This window comes from Oryzias latipes, chromosome 20 (assembly GCF_002234675.1).
Source record: "Oryzias latipes chromosome 20, ASM223467v1".
Lineage (NCBI taxonomy): Eukaryota > Metazoa > Chordata > Actinopteri > Beloniformes > Adrianichthyidae > Oryzias > Oryzias latipes.
Genome location: NC_019878.2, coordinates 15,417,650 through 15,439,988, shown reverse-complemented (window position 1 = coordinate 15,439,988; position 22,339 = coordinate 15,417,650). Strand labels below are relative to the sequence as shown.

The following is a 22,339-nucleotide window of genomic DNA, read 5'->3' as shown; positions in this document are numbered from 1 at the left end:
CAGCTTGGTAATGTTGGGGATGAGACTATTTTTCAATTCTGTGCAGTTACAACCAAACCTTCATGGATGCTTTTGACCTACTCTTTGAGCTAACAACCCATATGGCGTCACCAGGAGACTAATAAGATCTAAAAATATGATGCACCACATAGAGAAAAAGACGGGTCATTTTGCACCTGGAATTGTTAACAGAAATGATTATTTCCACCACTCAGGCAGCAGTATTTCTGTTGTTGCCATGTGTGCATTTTAACAGAATATTCTGAATTAGGCTGTTTCTCTTTTTTAATTATGGTTCTCTGTAGGTTCATTGAGTACAGTTAAAGATTATAACTCAAAAAGATAGCAGGAAGTAGAATGAGTCAGTGTAAAGTCGTTAAAATCTTTTATAAAAAGTTTGCTTTGACATTTCAGTAACCCACAAATATAAGGTAGGCTTGCAAACTTTTTTTAAAACTACAACAAAAAATCAAGGTTAAAAAAAGTAAATTCTTCCGAAGAGAAAATATCTTTTAGCTTTTTAGAAATATACTTTAGGGTTGTGTACTCTTTAGTGACAGAGTGCTGTGAATGAATATTCTAAACTAAAAAATTATTTAAAAAGATTTTTTCCTTTAAAACTTGGTGGTTTATTATGTAAATAGTATTTTATATGAAATCTACATTTAGCCAAGCTTAATAATATAGAAAATGTTCAAACACTTAAATATAGTCTTGTTTAAAAGATGCAAATCTATGGGTCTTTTTAAGCAATGTTTTGTGCAATGTAGTTTGTTTGTTTTAAATTTATCATTCATTCCTTAATTTGTAAAAGTTCCATATTCTTTGGTAATTAATAATTTGTTTTTCATTACCTCAAAAAACACAGACAGATCTTAAAATGTGTTTTTTTTTAAAACAACTAATTTCTAATTGGATGATGTAATCAAATCCCATCTTGAATTAGGCTGGAAATCCCAGACCTAAGCCTTTCAAGACACTTACCTGCAGCAGCTTTAGCATGAACTTTTATTGACTTGTTCTCGTGTGTCCTCTGGTCTTCTTGTTTCTGTCAGAGATGGAGCCTTGGATCTTCAGGTTCAAAGCAGAGGGTACAGTGGATTACTCACAGCTGACCTTTGATCCCGGCCAGAATGAACTGATCGTTGGTGCCAGGTAACCCCCATCCGACATGGTTTCTTCTTTTCCTTCTCTCATTTCCTTTTCTTCAAGCTTCATTGTGCTGCTTCTTTTTTTCCTGTTTATTGGTCAGCTTCATGAATATTGATCCGTCTCTTTTTGATGTCTTCAAAGATGAAAGAAAAATGTCTTTGGTGATGCAAGTTTATTGTCTTTGTGAATTCTAGGCAACAGTGTATTTTTACACTTTAAACTTTAAGCATGTCTGCTCGTTCTGAAGACTGTGCCCCATTGTGCACTGGGAAGTTGTGGGTTCAAATTCACTGTCATACCACAGACTCTAAAGCAGGACTCAATGCCTTTTTGCTTGACCCCCCTTCAGCAGGAAAGGTTGCATTGGGAAGTTGAATGACCAAATAATTCCTCCAGTGAGACTGTGGCTCTAGCTCACCTATTCCGGATCACATACAGGATCAACTGGTGGAACTATAACATTTCTTTGCCATCCAAACCACTGTGATCTTTCTGCAGCATGTTTTCAGGCTGGACGGCTTCCTCAGAGTCATTGTGTCTGACCGAGGTCCACATTTCAAGATTTGGGGGTAATGGTCAGTCGGTCTTCCGGATATCATCCCCAGATCAATGGCCAACTGAAGAAATTGAACCAGCAGTTTTAGTCTAGTCTCCTTCTGCTCAGCTTTTGGGATTCCTCATCACTGCTTCAGGAGGTAGTGGTGGCCACAACAGTCTGCCTTCATCAGCCACTGCCTTTAATCTTTTGAAGGAAAAAGGTTAAATTTTAAAGTAGTGCAAGAGAAACTTTGTTTCGAGAAACTCTCCATCCCCACTTTTGGACAAGATATTTTTCTTCTTCTCTAAAATTATTGCAGCATCTCTCTCTAGCTGCCTCCTGGACACACACAGTTAGACATTGTTAAGTTGCCCCTCTGCTTACTCTGACTGATTAACCGTTTACATTCCTTCCAGTGTCGCCTGCAAGATGCCATTAGCCATACTCATGTCAGTCCAAGTTTATGTCCACACAATCTCAAGTAAGATTGATTTCTCTCAAGTTAACCCTCCTTGTACCCATCGGGAAAAAAAATTACCTTGTCTCCTTTATCCTCAGTCACGAGAGACTCTGTTGTGTTTCCCTCTGCTGCTGCCGTCCACTTCGCCCAAGCTATTAAGTAAAACTTTGAACTTAACTCTCTTGAGTCTAAGTCTTGCAGGGTTGTCCATCATGCCCTCCACTTACAAATATAAAACGTTTAGGAATAAAAAAGTTTTGGGGAAAAAAGCAGGTAAGACACTTGGTTAAACTCTGTTCCATTTTGATGGCTGCTATATGTCAAACGATGAATGATAGAAAGATGGAACCAAGCTGGATAAGAAGGGTGCGAGATAATAGAAGAAAACTGGGATCAATGCAGATGTCAATACAGTAAAACAGGGAGCCGTGGCTACAGTAAGGCCTGGCTGAGAGCCATTTTTCTGAAGATTGATAGTTCTCCACCACTGCGTTCCTCTGACAATGTGTGTGTGTGTGTTTGTGTGTACAGATGGTTGCATTTAAAAGATTTTTATCCTGAAATCTTTGTTTTAAAAAGTATTGATTGCTGACTTGAAAAAAAGGCAAGAAATTGATCATTTTCTCCCATTTTGCAAAGATTAATGCTATCTGGCTCTGAGCTGGAGCAAAAATGGATTTTAAGTGTTAATTAAACAAAAGAAAAAGACGAAATATTAAAAAGGTAATTTGTTAGTTGTGAAATTATTTAAAAAAAAGAAAAAACGTTTTGAGAACAACTAGAATATTTCTCTTATCAAGTAATTTAAAATCTAAGGTTTATAAGAAGGTAAAAAATATGAAACTTTTCCACCAGGCTGTGACTGCCCTTCAATTTGTAATCACCTCCAGCAAAGAGAGTATAAAGCTTTTATTCATGCTTCTTTTTTTCTTTTTTTTTTCTTGGTCATTTTGTGTGTCTAATTATCCTTTGGAGAAACTGGGCCGTATCTTGCCACAGGTGCAAGTCATGAAAAGCAAGGTGGTGCATGCGTGCTTGCTCATTTTCACAGCACATTGACTGTTTTCATAGTGTGCACGCTTCTTTTTTTTCCCGGAAAGTGATGTGTTGACTTTGTAGTTCGCCCCGATAAAAATGGTGTCCAGGTAAATTACGGGAGATTTAGTCTGAAATCTGAGTGATCACCAAAAAATGTATGAATTCTTCAACATATAGACCTAGAACAGAGTACTCAGCACTTTCAATTAAAAAAATAGACATATTTATAGTAACAGTTATTTTCAAGGCCATTTTGGTTTTCATTTTATTGACTATAAATCTAAATGTTTTGTGTTGCACCATGTTTAGACAAGCTTCAAGATAAATAAAGGCACATTTTAGAAGTTAAAGACACACTCTGATGAAAATTGTGTTTTTAACGTCATCCTGTCAAATTTTTCTGATAAAGGAGGACATACATAAAGAAAATTAGGCTTAAAATTGCATTTCTGATTATTTTTTCAGGAGCAGACCAAAAGATGCTATTTGCAAAAGAGCTTATTTGTGATGTAGAAAATTGCAAAACGGCATAATCATAATAATTAAAAGACCCATTGTATTGGAGTGGGACTTTAAGGTGGCAACGTGTTCTACTTAATGTGCCTTTGAAAATTAATCTAAAATAAAAGTCAAGATAAAATGTCAACAAACTCTCAAACGTACAGACTTTGCACATTGATTGGACGGTTCCATTTGACGCCAAAAACAACCAATCCTTCTTTGAGGAATCACTGTGCTTCTTCTGCAATGCTCCAACAGGAACTGGCCATCACTTCCCGATTCATAAACTTGATTGAAGCCTTCTCACTGATATTCACTACAAGCCGTCCAAAATGGGCTTGTGTAGCTACTCCCCACCTATCACTTTTATGAATATAATAAAAGTTAAAAGAACGCTTAAAGACTCTGTATTTTGTATTCTGTGAAATTCTTTTTTTTAAGTTAATAGCTCCACCATCTAACTGGCATAATTCTTTTCGCAGAAATCACCTCTTCAGGCTCAACCTGGAGGACCTGACACTAATCCAGGTGAGTTCTAATTCTTCCTCACTCTGTCTGATTTGCTCTTGGGCTTGCTTTCCTAGTTTTCTGGATAAATCCGTTTGTTCACGTCTCTCCTAATCAGAACCACCGCCTGCTTCCATCAAACCTTTTGCTCATCATTACATGTCAGCTTAAAATGGTCAAAACAATTTATCATATGTAATGTTCAGTTCTATGAGTTGACCTGAAAAGAGATAGAAAAAAAAATATTCCCAAAAAAAAAAAAGAATTTAAAATATAACTTAATTATTTGATTTTGGCTAAATTAAAACTGACCACAATAAGTTTGAATGGGAAGAGAATGGTTTGGCTTGTCGTCACACAACATAAGCATAATAAAGTTTTCTTTTATTAAAAAATGAACCAATTATGGATGTACTGTATGTTTGAACAGGAGAAACCAACTTCTGAAAAATAATTTTGCCATGTTTATTTTCTCTCTTAAGTTATTATTACAAATTTAATGACACCCTTTTGTAAATTTACAATGATGTAAATGAGGTTATGATGTCATCCAGGAACGATAGGGCTAATATCTGTTTCAATAATAATAAACTGACAGTGATATAGAAAAAAAGGAAATCAGAAAAACTCCTTTTAAAGTGATTGGAAGAAAACCTTAAAGATGTCAATTTAACATCTTTGGCACAAAATGAGAAGCATTTAAGCTGAAATGATGTTTTTCTTCTTTTTCACCGTCGGCATCTTGTATTTTCCATCTCCCATATGTTGTCACTCAGCTTATTTATCCCCTTAAATGCTTCCTTCTTTTCCGACTCTTGTGCAATCCCACCTGCAATGCTATCTGCTTGTGCAACAGAGTTACCATGCAAACATTGACATAATGATAGCTTTATTTCTAGAAGGAAACAGCATGGATTCTTTGATGGATAGAGAACTCTTGATGTTTGCAATTTACACAATGGAGAACTTGGGGAGGAGATAAAGAGGTAGACAAAAGAGAAGCAAAGGTGGTGGGAATATCGAGACAGCACGGAAGAATGGAGGGTGCAGGGAGCATGGTTGATATAAAACTGACTGGAAGGGGAAAAATGAGAAAAACGGTTTAAAGGAAAAAGAAGTGAGAGTGAATCTGCTGGGTAGAGAGCGAGGCGGCACACAAAGAAGTCAGGTAGATGACGGAGGAAAGCTGAGAAACCCCCCACGGAGAGAGACTAGGATTCATGCCGGGCGGATCTTTTGTGGTCTCTCACTGGGACACGCAGGCTTCTTAAAGATGCTTTGTGCCATCCACGATCCCCCCCGACCACCACCCTCTTCAAATATTTCATCTCCTGCTCGGCTAGCGTTGCAGAATCAGCAAAGACACTTCACCGAGCCAATCAAATCTTCATGCACAATACATTTTCCACTGAAAGAAGAGGTGATCCCTGCTAGTGCCTGGGGCCAATTTAGGATGACCTGTGTACAAAAGCTCTGCTTTACATGTCATTGGACTGGGGTTACAGAGTCAAGGGGAAGTCTAAATTCAAGTGTTGAAATTTGCAAGGCTTAAGCCATATTCCACCTTTGTCATCCTGGCATGGAAACGAAGGATTAACCGCACAGAGGTTTGGATGCCTAACTCCTGTTACCGGTGAACACATTTGCCTTTGGCAGAGTCGCTTCTGTCACATTGCTGATTGATCAAACAGATTTATAAGGTAATACCGTGCTGAGAGGCTTCTCATCCAGTGCAAAAAGTTTTGCACAAACAGTTCTAAGTATTTCGGCTGCGTTTATTCCAGTTGCTCCAATTTTCAGAAGAGTTGCATGAGGTTTCTGGGGTTTTTTTCTAAAGGAAGAAAAAAAATCAAGTGAAAGCTACACCTACGCTTGTCTTTGTGATTTCACCCAATACCCATGTATCAGCCCTGTCAGATAATGCCTGATGGCAGTGATTTCTTCTTGCTTGGCTGGTGGTGTTGAGAGGAAGACTGTGTGTTTATTTGATAGAGTGCACGGCTTAGAGCTACTTTAATACAAACAGTCTATAATAAGCAAAGGAGTTAGACAAAATTACAATGATGTTATTTTGTATGTTTTTCATAAAGCCGCCTTGGAAACGTTTTCTGCTGACTGAAGCAAAGATGTTGTTTTTTAGCCAGTTAATATATCAAACCGTGAGATGGAGACTGAGCTGGTGAAACCATAATCTTCATTGTTTATTTAATTTATTTATCTTTTTTGGGATTTTGATCAGAAAATCAGAAAATCAGAAAAAAAAGTGTTAGTGAACAGGGTATGTGTTGTGTTAATGTGCTTTCCACCTGACTTGGACAGTGTTAAAGACCCACTTCAATGAGAATTGTGTTTTTAACATGTTTTTGTAGCATTTTTCTTATGATGGAGGACATATGTAAAGTATTAAAACTGAAAATCTGAGTATATCTTTTTTCTAATGGTGGTGAATCAGTAGCAGGCAAAAAAAGGCCATTTGAAAAATCTTGTAGTTGTTACATATTACAGTGGGTGGGCTACAAGCTCCCTGCTTCACTCCATTCATCCACTTGTAGACGCATAGATCCATGTACATCTTCCTTTCCCTGTCTGAGCTGCATCTGGCTCAAAACGTTACGACCGGCTAGCTTAAAAATGCTCGCCATTTTTTTTTACACCAGTTATGTTAGGTTGGTGGTGTGAGGGGCTGTAAGCTAGCAGGAGATACGTAAACAGATGGATGTCAGGCTTACTACGCGCCAATAGTCTCACCCAAAACTCAGTCAAACTTCTAATGAACTAATGCCACTCTGCAGAAACTATGTCCTAGAAGACAACACAGGTGTTCATGATTTTGGCTAAAAAGAGCATAATCATAATTAAAAGAGCACTGTGGATGCTTTTAAAATAGATCAAAAAGATGATTGGAGTGAGATTTTAAATCTCACAGTAGAAAAAGCTCCTCCAGAAAAAAACACTGTGACTATAAACAAAGTTCACAAGCTGGAGGATCTTTCTAACACAATCTTTACCATTGAAAAAACATCACACAGTGTTTGTAGACTGTTCTCAAAGCACATGGCTGGCAGTGTTGAAACATGAAGCCTCTCTGTTTTATGGCCTTTAAGTCAATATTTGATATCTTCTTTTTTCCCTGTGTCTAGATCTCAACTTATCAACTTTTTCCTTGACCTTCATAGATCTTGAGATTTTTCCTCCTTCCAAACTAATGAAACTTGTCCATAAAAAAGAAAAATCCTGATAAACTGAGACCAGTTGTGTTGAAAGGATTCAAAACTGTGATAAAAATGAGTTTCATTCACGTTTCAACGGCTCAGTTCCACATTAGGATTCACATCTGTTCATTATTGTCCTTGTTCTTTTCCACGGTCCCTCACTAAACTCCCTCATCTCAGCTGCTGCCAACCTTGAGAAGGCAAATCAATGCTTTGCCACTTCTCATTGTGTGGTCAGGGCTGAAGAATAGGCATGCAAGCTCAATGCACCACTCAACCTTGTGTTTTCGTCTGCCTGAAAGCTCCTCATATAGTATTTCTGCAACTTTCCTGACACTCTCCAAATACTGATCCTCCATGCTGGTCCTGCAAACCCCTGTGAGGAAGGATCAAGTGCTTCTAATCTTGGGATTAAATAAGTTAAAGAGGTTTTTAAAATTCATATCACCCTAAACAATGGTTTTAGGGGGGGAAAAATGTATTCAATTCTGAGACATTGGTCCCTTGTAGAATTGAAAATGCAAGGCTGTGAGGCTGAATTTCAACAGAACCAGTGTGGCATAATGAGCTGGGATGAGCAGGATCAGTGACGTTGTTCCCCGTTCAGTACAGCGGGGCTGAAGAAAGCCGGGGAAATCCACTCCAGCCTCTGTCTCTGTGTCCTGCACTGCCTCTTGAAAGTCCATAACAATCCTGCTGGTAATGGAGGCACAATGCTGTGGAGATATATGGGAAATTCTCCATCCACTTCCCCTCCCTTCTTTGCATATTGTCTCGTTATTTACGGAGGAATGAGAACAATAAACCCTTTTCCCGTCCTTCCATGCTGCGTTTCATGCTCCTGTCTTTTGCTATTATACCTCATCAGCCGGACAATTAGCCCGGCTAATCACCGGCTAACAGAAACTGTCCGCCATTCCCTTTGAAAGAACTGCTAATTCAATTACCAGAGCTGTAACCTGGTCACAGAAATGCACAGAATGGAAGGCACAATTGGAAAAGGAGCCACACATGCCCGCACATCAACTAAAACCGTGAGATGACGGCATCTCTGAGCAACGATGTCAGTCCAAAAGGTAAAGGGAAAAGCAGAGTTAGTTCTCCCCCGGAACCGCCTGCTTAAGGTGTCACGATGATCCGTGGTGTGACTAAGACCCACACAATCGCAACGACATGACATCAACACCAATTTTAGGTGTAAATCTTTCAGCAGCTTACATCAGCAGACATCAGTGTGAATGGTAAATATTATGCGAGTACATCAAAAGGTAATATCAGCTACTCATAAGTCTTATTAGATTTGCCAAGCTCCTAATTTCAGCAGCCCACCTCCCCCTTCCCTGCTTGTAGTGAGACACAGCCAGTCGTTTCATAGCTAGACAGCTGTCAGCAGCGAGTGTTCTGCGGACCCTGCTTATGCAAAATGAATTCAGTATCGTGTCTGGAAACTGCTGTTTTGGAATTCTGCTCCTCACTTTCTCCGCTGTCTCCTCTCTCTGCCCACACTGGCTCCCTTGATCTGGCTGCCTTCTAAGTTGGACTCTCTGTTTGTTTTCTTTCTTTTGCGCTTGTCCCTTATTATGAATTTTCTGTCTCCTGCCTACTTTCGGTCCATCTCTCCTGCGCCCACCCCGCAGTGACAATAGCCCCTCAGTACGAGGGCTGATGGGAGGCTCGGGCACAATGGCTCATCTCTGAGGACATATAGCAGACAGAGGAGGCTTGGCTTGTTGAGCATAACTTATTCAACATTTTTCTCCTTTTGAACAACAAATAATTGTCTCTTTGACCACATCACATGTTACTCCTTTTTAAAAGTTACTCCATGTGATTTCAAGACTTTTTTTCTCCCCGAAAACAATAAAGAAAGTTTTAAAAAAGCAAGATGGTTACCGTGCTGAAAAGATATCCAACAAGAAAACACCCAGGAGAAGTCAGACAATCTTCCAGGCTCCAAGCAATCCCTGTAGTCAGCTCTGCAGGAGGAAAAAAAAACAAAAAAACAACACCAGCAGCAGAATTATTACCAAAGCCACAGATATTACTCTGGATGTATGTTGTGTTACAAGGGAGTGTGACATTCCCCTCTGAGAAAATTGCTCATAAACGTTGAGCTTTCATGTTCCCCTTGAGGATGAGCTCGAGATTTCTTCTTCATTTTAAGCATGTGCATTTGAAAATTCCTCTGGTAGCTGTGGGTGAGCCGTCGTTAGAAGAAATACAGCCAAAGATGGACTGAGGCAGTCCTTCACAAACTTTGTTTAAAAAAATGATTATTGATTATTGAATATACTGTATTTTTAAGTTTAAATTTGAGATTTGTCCAGCGTACATCATATTTTTGGTAACCAGAAAGCAGCTTTACATTATTTGAAAAGTGATTACACTAATTTTAATCAAATTAAGAATGGAAGACTAGCCCAAAATCAGATGAGGAATCTGTAATTTTACACCAAATTTGGCAAAAATGTAACTTTTAATAAATAGCATGCTTTGTTAGCTGGTAACAGCGATCGTTAAATCTAAGCTTTTGAACTGTCTCTGAATCTTATTGTTGTGTAGTTCTCTTTTATTATAATAAAGGTAGAAACTTACACACTCCTCAATTCATTTGATTCATGAGTAAATTTTTAAAGAACCATTCTGATGAAAATTGGGTTTTTAACTTGTTCTTGTGGCATTTTTCTATGATAGAGGGAATATATAGACACCTAGCCTAAAATTGCTTTTCTAAGTATTTCTTTATTCAAATTGTTGTGAATCAGGAGCAGGAAAAAACATGTTTTAGAAACAGATTGCATTTGCCGTGCAATACGCTGGGAGGGCCATAAGCTCTCTGTTCCGCTACATTCCAATGCATCCACTTGTAGACAAATAGATCCATGTATGTCTTTGCTTTCCTTATCTGAGCTGGCATCTGATTCAAAGGTGCGGCTGGACCAGAGTCTGTTCTTTTTGGATAATCTGCTTAGTTTTATCTTTGTGTCAATGTTAAAGCTCAACTGAAACCTGGTTAAAAGAGAAAAAAAACATAAACAAGAACACTCTAGTCTTTGTTTGGTCACATGTGAACCTGACACACCATCCAGTGGACCAAAGAGCAATAATAACAAATCTAACCCATGAAAACTTTTAATGTAAAAAGCCTGGTTTATGTGGCTGTTGTGATTGCAGGGTCATGATTAACCCTTGTGCTATCTTAGGCACTTTAACATTGGGAGTTGGGTCATCTAGACCCACTAAACAGTGCGCTGAACCTTTTTTCTTCAATGATTTGTGATCTTCACTGGTGTCCATGGATTACATGAAATCTTTCCACCTTTATCCACCTTTGTCATGGTAGGGAGAACACGTCAATGTAAGGGTGGGGTCATCTAAGATAGCACAAGGGTTAAGCAGATTGTGCTGTGGCTGGCTTCCCAATTTTCTACACCAATAGTAAAAAGTGTAAATTAAGTATTTAATTTTGTACAGTGAGTGGTTTCTAAATGATAATTATCATTTTTCCCATTTGCTGATGGACAGAAATCCAACAAAACTAGCATAGCAACAGTAATGTATTTCTAGTAGCTGTTCCAAGTCCCATGTCTCAGTAAAATGCAGTCTCAATCACATGCAGTGGTCCATATGCAATGTGCTGATGGCTTAGCATCAACGCCTTTACTGCTTAGCAGCTACATTTCCTTTAAATTGCTAAAATCATTGAGCAGCAGAATTTCAAGTGGAAATTTGTAAAATTAATCCCTAATTTTAACTCGCTCTTCTTTAAGGACCCACTTCAGAAAGTAGCAAACAATGCATGAGAGGTTGCATAAAAAAAAGACTGGTGAGCAAAAAAGAATGACAGAATATCTTTAAATCTCTTTCCAATTGTCATTTGAAACCCCTCCATTGAAACACTTAGTTCATTTGGTATTGCAGCTTACATGCCAGTTTTCCTGATTCAACTCTAATAAAAGTGCCAACAATCCACTGTTATCAGCTAACTGCTTAATCCTTACACTCCTTGTTATCTGCTGTCTTTGTTTCCCCTTCTTTTTATTTCTGCTGGTCACAAAAGAATCAAAAATGGTCTTTGCAAGGCCCCTGCTCTTTGATAACCCAAAAAGTATTGCAGTTTAACAGTACATACTGGTATGTTTCAGTTTAGAGTAGAATCATTCCTGCAATGTTAAGGTCGAAAATAGCATGCTAATGACCTTTTAATGCTGCTTAATGAGAACAGGACAAATCATTAAGTGGCACTGATTATACTCAGACTGTCTGAGCAGGGAAAACTAGGTTAGATAGCTTTTGTCGTCATCAGTGCCAGTGCTTCCCTCGCTAAAAGTCTGACATTTTAAACGAATGATAAGATGATGTGGCATTCCTAAAGAACTGTAACTGATAATCACATAAAAACCTGTAATGTAAAAAGCCACCACTTTTCCCCCCATTAGATGTGATCTCCAGTTGAAGCTTTCCAAACTATTTTTGATTGATTTTTTTTTCTTTTTCACGGAACATGAGCAAGCAAGATTTCAAGCCATTAACAGGTTTTCTTCACCCCCAAAGCACTTTATTGAATTCAGCAGGGGACAGCTGCGGTGCTGTGTGTGCAGGCTGGGCTGCTTGTGCTGATGTGTGTGGTTTGCATCTGCATGCAAGACCTCGAAAATAGCCGGCTTTGGCTTGGAATACAAACCGACACACAAAGGAGTAGATCAGGAGCCAGCTTTTATTGCAGCACCGTTTCGGATCCTCTCTGAGTGCCACACACAACAACAAACGCCGTTCCGTCCTATCTTCTTGTATGACTTTACTGTCTTGGTGTGCATTTCCGTCTTTGTGAGTACACACAGGTGCTTCTATACCTTCCAAGGGCCAATAAGATGAAAAGTAAAGACTTTTCACACCAAGTGAAGTCCCTCAACATCCCCAAAGAAGGAATGAAAGGAAAGAAATAAAACTGTCTGGATGGAATCTAATATCTGATATTTACTGTATTCCCGCAGTGTGAGATGCTGTATAGCAGAGCAACTTATTAGCACAAAAAGATTACATCTCTGTGGCACCAAGAGGAGTTGACTTGTTTTAGAGACTTTTTTGTGGATTTCCTTTTAGGTAATCTTTTTTTCTGCCAGTCATACAGAGCTTCTGCAAAGGAGGCTAATTCTCACTGTCACAAGGGTGAACGACTAAGTGGCCCAAACCTCTTCCAAGGCCAACCCTCATTACATGAATAAAGATTTTTTAACAATGATGAGAGACCTTTTTCACAAAGGTTGCAATGAAATTAAAGTTACACACTAAAGCACACCAGTGTCTTCACCCTAGGAGAAGTGTTCATTTTCTCATTCGTCTTTATGCTATTTTAAAATGTAAGAAACGTCTCTTTTGTTTTATTTTTATTTTTTGCACATGTAAATCACATCGACATCCTACTCAGGGGAACCGTCTGCTATGTCTTAAGATTCGTCCTTTTCCCTCCCACATAAATCAAATTGACATCCGGCTCTAAGCACTCCCGCCTCTCCTTTCTTGGGGTCTCTCCTTGGTTTGCGCCTTAATTGGATTCTGTGTCTGTATTTAACATGGCTCATAACTCGTGTGCATTTGTGCAAATGTGCTGGTGCTGGAACAAAAATACCATGAAGATGTGATGTCAAATTCATTTACCATTTGGTTTTGTTTTAATCAGTCCCCCCTGCTCGCCACATAGCTTTCCTTTAGCCTGTTCTTAATGTGTTTTTGCTTTCAATAATTATGGGCACCATGAAGCAAATTCCCGTAAGAAAGGTGATCATTTTGTCAAGTGGAGTAAAAGATGGGGATTCATTGAAAGTCTTTAGTTTTGTGTATTTTTTTAAGTTCTTTGAAACCAGTTTCATCTTAATGAGTTACTTTTTTGATTTGCAGGAGGCTGAGTGGCACTGTGACGAGTTCACCAAAGGAGCCTGCTTCAGCCGTGGAAAATCTGAGGTGAGTGCAAATGACGTGTGAAACCGACATTCTTTCACTTTCTATTTTGAAATGGTAAAAACCACATTCAACACAGCAACATTCTCTCTCAATTGGAGCATTTTTGGGTGTGTAGTCATGGGGATGATTACCCAAAATGTGATATCGTCTTGTTTACCCATTTTTATAATGTTTTACTGTTGACCATATAGCACTCATTGAATCGAATTAGCACTGAGTCAACCTTTGATGCAGGTGAGGAATTGCCGTTATTTGCAGTTATGGTTAGAAAGTATCACCTTAAAAACAGTCTTTCTGTGTACAACTTTACTGCAAACCCCCAAATCAAGTTACATTCAAATCTAAAGATCAAAATGTCCACTTTGAACTTTTAAATTAAATACGATGATTTAAATAGTTCAATGTTTGAATATATCTCCTTTATCTGCCTTAAGACTACAGATGTAAATTGGCTCTTGTGCCAGTTTTGGCATATTTATGTCGAAGGCCTGCTAAAACATTGACTAATATGCATTGCCCTAACTTAAATACAAAAAAATTATGAACATGTGGTCGGTACTGAATTCGTTCACACAGCTAAAAAGTCTGTAAAAGTGCGTAAATGCGTTTTGGGCTTCGGCATTCACGTTCAGTTTTTCACAACACCTTTCATACAAAATGCACGGCCATCGAATGTGCATTGAAAGTTGAACCAGGGTGAACTTCGACAGGAACTCAGATTGGACATTGAGGAATAGATAACGTCCTTTTAAGTCAAGGAAGTGCCAACCGTTTGTAAATTGAAAATGGAAGACAAATTATTTATTACGGTTTGGTCCAGGCCGGAATTATATGACACCAAGGTTTTCATGGATCAGCACAGAACTGTGAAAGAAAAAACCTGGTGCAAGATTCACCAGATTTGCACCACTTCTACATTTTACACTAGGCCTCTTCCAACTGTAGGTGACGAAAATGCCGAAGCAAAAGAAAAAAAGGAGATGAAGCCCCTCTCTGCTTCTCCAGTGTGAACACAACGAACTAAATGCACATTCAGGAACCCCCGTAGCGTGTTCTTGAATGTATGTCACCTGTCTGATATGTATGTCCCTAGCCACACAAACTAATATTGAAAAACATCAACGACATAAAAACCTTTTGAGAAATGCAAACACAGCTCAAACCTTTAGCGTTGCTGAATGGTTTTAAATGATCTTTTATCACTTTATTAAAGTGTTAGTCATTTTAAAAAGCGAAACTTGAATAATTGGTACTTTGAGATGAACTGAAGGCCTCTAAAGTTAGAATGTACCAACTCTTATTGGACAATTTCTCCCTTTAATATGTAATTTAAGATATCCAGACAATTTCTACCACTGTATGGTTTTGGAAATCACAATGCTGCAAAGCAAAAATCAAAGAATGTAACGTAATGATGTAATGGTGCCTGAAACAACAACACTGAGCTCTGTTTGTAATAACATTTCAGAACGCGAAAAATTTCAGCTCTTTGACCTAAAAGTAGAGTTACATCTTTTATTTCTGTGCATAACTCCCCAACCACAGTTTAACCCCTTCTGTGGAGGGAAATCCTGTTATTTGGGGGTGTTTTCTTATCTTAGCGGTGTATATTTATGCAACATCAGCTGGCACAATCTTGTCCGAAAAACAGATGGTTCTAAGTTGAACTTGACTTGTAGATGAACTACCCAGCCCTGATCCCTTTTTGTGTGCGCTCTGTGTGCCGCTGTGTATTTATCCCACACTGAAAGGCAGTTAGGGAGCCATAATAGGCATGCACAGGCTGGCCGGTGCATGGTTGCTGCAGAGAATTACAGACCAAAGCTATCTTAGTCCTCAGGACTCACTGCAGTCTGGTGGGGCAGAATTGTTCATCTCAGTGTTCCCTTCTGAGGATCAGCTCCTGTGATGTACACTAAGAATAGCATTTAAAGACTTTGTTCTCCAGCAGGTGACAGGGATTTCAGTGGTTTATTACCTAGCTCAGTACACCACAATATACAGACGCTTAAGCTATTATACAGACACCATCTCTGTGCCGTGACTGAATTTACAAGCGATCGTATTTTTCTAATACACGCATTCGCTCTTCTCTTGTGGATGTGATTTATTTCAACTGGCAGAAGAAAGGAGAGTTAAATCGACTTGACAGGACTTGATTGCTGCCTCTGTTTTATTTTATAATGTGAGAGCCAAGCTCAACGGCCTCTGCATTACAGAACAGACGTGGAACATTTGTCAGGAAGTTTTTATAAACAAGTCAAGACTGTGAGGCCGTGCAAATATTAAATATGCCATTATTTACTACAGAAACAAACTCTGGAGAAGAATTGAATTATGCACACCCCTTCACTACCTGCCCACACACATACACACTCACAAGGAAACCATGCATGACAAGCTGCACAAGCAGCACAGATATATAGGTGTGCGTTGTAAGTGCGGCTGCTCACATGTGTATGCGTAGGCTGGGGCTTATCACAACTCAACCTTCAAGTTGTTTGGGAAAAATAAAAGCTTTTCTCTTGCTGTGACATCCCAAACTCTTAAATCAGAGAAAGCAGACAGTCACCCTGTGGACATCAGATGGTCCAGGTTAAGGCAGATTTATGAGGGTCAAGAGGTGTTTTTATTACAGGCCTGTTTGGGCCGCACCAAAACCTGTTTTCTTGGATAGTGCACCTAGTTTGGCAGGTGTGAAAGTTCCACTGAAGTCTTTTGTGGACCAAACAAGGAAACTTTGTTCTGCATTAAAATAAAAATTAAAAGTTATATATTCACTTGCAAGTGGATTCTGATTTGATTAACCTTCAAGTTTAGATGGGAACTTGGGGTCTATTCAGACTAGACACATTTGGTCCACTTAAAGGGAACCAGAGTTCGTTACCCCCGACACTCTGGAACAAATTTTCCGTCTTAATACACCTATCAATCTATATGTCATAAAGACTTATCAGTGTATGTTCTATGCTGTCTTCTTGCCAGAAACCGCTTTGCAGCAGGATTCAGCCGTACCAAAGCAGCAGGTTAAAGTGATGAGCCTGATGTTGACACAGACGTTCAAAATTGCTCAGCGAAATAGAAAGTTTGAATAAGTGAACTATCTCGACAAGGACTGTAAAGCGCAGGACTTCCATCATTTCTGCCTAGTTGCTTTGCTACACCCTGGTAACTCCTGACCAGTGAGTGAAGAGATTCTTAGTCATGTGGTTTTGTTTACAAGCTTTGGTCTGAAACAGAAATCTCTGGCTGTTGGCAGTCTGAACACAGACCAGACGCAAGGTTCAGGACTCGATCTGGACCAACGGATTTTTCCAACCTGAACACACCCTTAAAGTGAAGGAAGAGCTGTTCATTTAGAGAAGGCTGAATTATTAAAAGATTAGGAAATATCTCATATCTAGTTTGGGGAGAAGGTAAAGGTATTTATCGACATTTAAAAGCTAGCGGACTATTACCCCTCCAGTTTTCTTAACCCCCTTTTTTGTCCCCTTTCTTTAGTACACTTACCACCATCTCAAACATCCCACTTTCTTCTTCTATCTTCTTCTTTTCCATCCAGTCAAAAAAGTATAAAAAGATAATAAATATAAATAAAGTTCAGCCCTTAAATACAAAAGGGATTTATACAAATATACACCTTGTTTGTCAGAAGATTCATCATCCCTTATTGTAACAGTAAAATCTGTCCAAAACAAGAGACCTTCAACTCTGATCTGTTTGCTCAGCAGCTGGACATGAAAAGTTAAAAAAAAAAGCTGGCGGGCTAAAATAATTTGCCTGTTTTTTCTTTGTTTTTTCCTTTCCTGTCAGTTTTTGTTTTTAAGAAATTACCAGAATTTGTAACCAGTATGTTTCCAGGTGTTTTTGTCCACTCAAGGGTGAAAACAAAAAGAACTGACCAAAGGTGAGATATTTTTGGGATTCTGCTCCCATTTAAACCAAGTCCAGGGGACGCCTTGAGTCAAAGTGCCCTAAATTTCTATGAGGTGCAGGGTAAACCTGAGTATTCATTGCTATGTCCTACAACAAAAAGTAATTCAACTTTCAGGCATAAATAAAAGGGATGAATTAACACCATTTTGTATTATGAAGAAACATATTTCAAGGCTCTACTCCATTCCAAGGGAGATGGTCAAAATCAGGGATGGACAACTCTAGGCCTCAAGGGCCGCATTCCTGCATGTTTTCCAACATTACCAGCTCTGGCACGTTCTATTTGGCTGAACACACCTGAACCAGGTAATCAGTCATGAGTAGGGCTTGGAGATCTGAAAATAATGCAGACACACTGACACTCGAAGACTGGAGTTGCCCATCCCTAAGCACAAATGTTATTCAAAAACATTGAAATTGTATAAAGGAAAGTGTTCTTATTTTACAGGAAATGTACGGATAGAGCTAATTAGCTCACACAGTCTTTGATTGTTTGATACTTATATTAGCAATCCAATAAAACTGATATTCCTTTACAATCTTTACAATATGTAAGGTATGGTAGGGTTATTGTGTCTTGCTAGTTGCCAGTCCTGGTTTAGAGAAGCTCCACAACTATCTCTAGACAGCAGCACTGACTCAATAGCTAACAATACGAGTTAAAGATCTAACATCGCACAGCCAAGTGGGGCTGCGTGTGAGCAGGGCGAAGAAGATGCTGATTCTATAAGTAATCTTAATTAATCCACAACAAACAACAAAAACTGGCATCACCAAAACATTAAAAACAAAACAGAACCACAACAAAGATCCAAGTAGAAAAAGAAAACATTGATTCCCATGATGCTTCCCACTTGCAGTTTGCCTTGCCTCAGAGTCATTTGGACAGTCACTTTTTCGGCAGTACAGTAACTCGCTTCTAATGATCTTTTTACCGCTGTGGTACATTGTTAGGAGGATTGCACTCAAGAGACCTGTGTACAGTGACACATGCATCACCCAAGGAACTTGCCATGTCAGATTTGTCTGAGTGTTTATGTCGCAAAGGGCGGCATAACTATGCAGCTGCAGTAATCAGACACACTTTCAGAGTTTTGCCCCCGGGCCCCTTATCACATCCTGTGCCCCTGGGCAGCCGCCCCGTTACCCATATGGTTAGTCTGGCCTTGATGAATACTGATGACTTGTTACATTAGAGAATGGTTTTTGCCGGCGCAAATCACTGGCAAGCCTTAATCCCTGACCTTCACGTTCAGAGTTCATCATTCCAGCACTATTCTCTCACTACATCAATCTTTCACTCCGTCACCACCACTCTGTTTGTCAAAAGCTTTTAACCAAGTGCTGAGTGGTTCCGCCATGAGGAAAAGGTGTTGAGCATGTACTTAACTCTAATTTAGAGAAAAGTGTCTTGAATTGATTAATGCAGAAACTAAAAAAAAAACACTTTTATTATACTTTCTGACCCAACAGTTTTTCTACACAAATCATGACCGGTCCTGCATCATATGTGTTGTTTTTATCTGGTCTCCACCTCACTGAGATCCCTCTCCAAATCCTATCCCAGTAAAATGAAGGTGTGACATAGCGGAGCCACATGAGCATTAGCCTTTATTTGACTGTGTTGCGCCTTGCCACGTTTTGAAGCAGCCCTCCTGCAGTAACAGGTGTTTTTTTTCCCCCATTTATTGGCATAAAATGTAATTCGGCCACTCTTTCTAATGCAGCTGCTTGTCAGTGGGTTGATAATGGCTTTCGCTGCTAACTGGAACATGTTTTCTGGCTTGTGTTCATTGCAGGAGGAGTGCCAGAACTACATCAGGGTGCTGCTGGTGAATGGGAACAGGCTGTTCACCTGTGGAACTAATGCCTTCACGCCCATCTGCACCAACAGAACGGTAAGAAACACTTGAGCGTCTCGTTTAAATAACCTTGCTGGTGTTTTTCTTTAAAAAATGTGGACACAGTATATTGATCCTCAATGATAGTCTAAACCGATTTGGTCAGAGAAATCCAACAGACTGTGCATTTATTATAAATCCCTGTTGGGTGTTCAAATAAAGGGGATTGTAAAAGGTAAAAAAGACAGTTTATAGATAGAAGATGTCTCATGAATCACCATACACCTACTTCTAGATTCCAGTCATGTTACATATTCTAAGCAAACTTTGAGTGATCAAGCTTTTACCACCTTGCATTGCTTTTCATTCTCACAGCAGTGAGAACAGTGCAGAAGTGCTTTGAGTGATCAACAAGACTGGAAAAGAGCTAGATAAATGCAGTCCACTTGCCATTTGCAGTCCATTTGCAATGACTAACCTGTTTTGACCTGCTGCGATATGTGCTTTTACCTTTCAAGACAGGACTGATGGACATATTGCATTAACATTTCCACAGCACAAAAACAATGTCCCTTTTTTCTCCACAGTAATGAACCGGAAGCAAAGGGTTTGGGGTAAAGGGAAGCTGCAAAACAACATGTTTGCAACATGCAAATAGAAATTTAAGCGAAAGAAAAAGATTTAGAAAATTAAAAAATACAGGTAAAGCATGTGAACCGCTCAAAACAACGTGGTCATTTTTTGTTAAAAAAAAAAGAAATTCAAAGCATGTTTTTAAGTTTAAATTCAGTGTTCTGTCCTGCTTTTCTCTGTACATGATAGACAAATCCAGAACAGACAGGCAGCTGAATACAAATATTTTTTAGTCCTCATAATTATATATGAGGGCTATTTAGTTATAGTTTATAACATGAACATATTTTTGCTTAAAAAGAGAGATCTGTATTGCTTAGTGCGTTCTGTCACTTTCAAAGCAATATCAACCTTTTTCTGCGATAAATTTTAATGACTTTGCAAACCAAACATATTTAATTGCATTATATGCCTCCCACGTATTTGGCTATGCAAACAGTTTTATAACTCAACTGATTAGGTTCTGTTTTTTTATTTGATCTCTACCCCTTGTGATTCAGGTATTTCAATGAATTGTGTTAATTGGATGTCAATATCAATTCCAGCACATTCATTAATATTTAACAGCGTTTTAGCATGATTTCAAATTTTTAACTGACTTTTCTAAACTTTATACCTTATGGTTTGTTTGTCAGCTATGTTTACTCTGTTCTTGTAATGTTCTGTTTTCATATTTTTGTGTTCCCCTCTGTCACAGTCTCACCTGGTGTCATTTGCTAACAATCCACATCTGTCTTCATTTAAGTCAATCATCCTCAAGGGATTTAAGCGTCATGTTTATTCAGTTCATTGTTGCCAGATAAACTGCTGTTATCACCCTTTCTGTACCGTTCTTGCATTTATTAAAAAATGTCTTTGAGTCCCTCCTACATTTGAGATTCTATTGGACACATAATCTGTTGCTTTATTAATTTATTATTTTCAGTTTCAGTTTTTCTCAGGTCAGTAAAATCATTTTCTTTTAAATACTACATTCTGAATACCAGTGTAGATGGGATGTATTCCTTTGAAATATATTTTTATTTTATGAAAAGAATCAGTTTACAAATCAAGCGCTATTTCTAACAACATAAAGACCTCTGGTAAGGTCTGGGCATTTCAGAGATGCATACAGTTTTACATTGCCCTGCTAAAAGGTTGCATATCTTACCCTGAAATCTGAGCGTACTGTTCTGCATCCGTTCTAGCATCGTCTGTGTGATTCAGCGCCATCGGACAAGTTTCACTGGAGCAGCTGAAATTTCTGCTGATCCCTTTAAATAAATACTTTATACAGTTATCAAAAACTTTTCTTAAATAAACATTTACGTGTGCTTGAAAAAAATAACGTTCACCTGTATTTTCTAACTCTAAATAATCACATCTTATAAATGCATTTATGTTGAATAGTAAATGAACCAGAGGAGACAGGTCATTTATTAGTTTTAACATGTTTTAGAATTAATGTGTGAAAACCTTGAATTAAAAAAGAAATTGGAAACCTTTTACGTTCAGTAAATAATAAGTGCCGTTGTTTACTGTGGTTATTCCACATCAAACATCAGAGTTGGACTTTTTTAGAGGAGGATCAAGCAGGAGTTTGCCATCATGGTGACATTTGTTTTGTTCCAAAAGCACTATACTCAAAGGTCAGCCTCTCATAATGACTGTTTGCTGCTGCAAAAATACATATTGTCAAAATGCCACGACATTCTTTTTGCTGTATTTTCTGTACGAGCTGTCGTTGCTACTCGCTGAATGTTAGTTAATGTGAAACAGGCAAACGGGCAGGGAACTAGACTCTGACACATTTACTACCAGCTCTGCTGATGACGAAAGAGTGAGCAGAATATTAACCATTATGAGCTTAGAAGCTGTGCATTCAATCACCATTAACTGTTCAAAGGTTGGCAGGTGCCTTTTATTCAAATTGTTAAATTGTTTTCCAACCATAACTTGATTAATATCTTATTATTGGCATAAATAAAGAGAGTAGAGCCAGCCCTTTGGGTGTCTTGAATTCAAATCAGCCTTGATCATCTTTCTCATATTTTTGTAGTGATTCTATTAGAGGATTTCTCATGTTTGGTCCAAATCTGGTAAAGAAGACTTTTCTGTTTTCTTTTTTTCTGTAGGGTGTCCTCTTGAAATGTTCTCAGTAGATGAATGTTAGGATCTGTCATTTGACTGACACCCTTAGTGAAACAGTGACAGCTCAGCCTATTAGTGCGTCTGACAAATGAGTGAGCCTTCATTTCCTGGAATAGTGGCCATCGCTGTAACTTTTCTGTTTCTCATAGGGCTTCATTCATAATACCAACCCCTTTCCTAGCTTGCTTTTGGTCTACACTCTGAACTTGCTCTTTCCAAAAAAAAAAATCTATTCTTGACATTTAAAGTCACTGCAGTGTCCCAGTCATGCAGCTGCTGGCTCCCACAGCAGAGACAACTTTCACTTCACCTCCTCAAATGCTATGTATGCACCACCGCCTTTTATCACCCATCCTCTTGTTTTCTAAATGACTCATTTGACCAAAAGGACTGTTTTGGCCAGTAGGAAAAAAAAAGTGTCAGGCTTTCA

General features: G+C 38.7%; 1 protein-coding gene across 5 annotated transcripts in view; it reads left to right on the top strand.

The window, feature by feature from the left end:
- The window catches only part of sema5a (semaphorin 5A), a 142,135-nt gene that overhangs the window by 47,851 nt on the left and 71,945 nt on the right, over window positions 1-22,339 (top strand). For all 5 annotated transcript variants that reach the window (XR_002292683.1, XM_020712736.1, XM_011488866.2 and 2 more), the window contains exons 3-6: window positions 1,056-1,155; window positions 4,172-4,217; window positions 13,307-13,369; window positions 19,105-19,203. Coding sequence is in view for 4 of the 5 variants with exons in the window: in XM_020712736.1 (XP_020568395.1) it covers window positions 1,056-1,155; window positions 4,172-4,217; window positions 13,307-13,369; window positions 19,105-19,203 (308 nt within the window). In the remaining variant the exon portion in view is untranslated. The remainder of the gene's footprint in view (window positions 1-1,055; window positions 1,156-4,171; window positions 4,218-13,306; window positions 13,370-19,104; window positions 19,204-22,339) is intronic.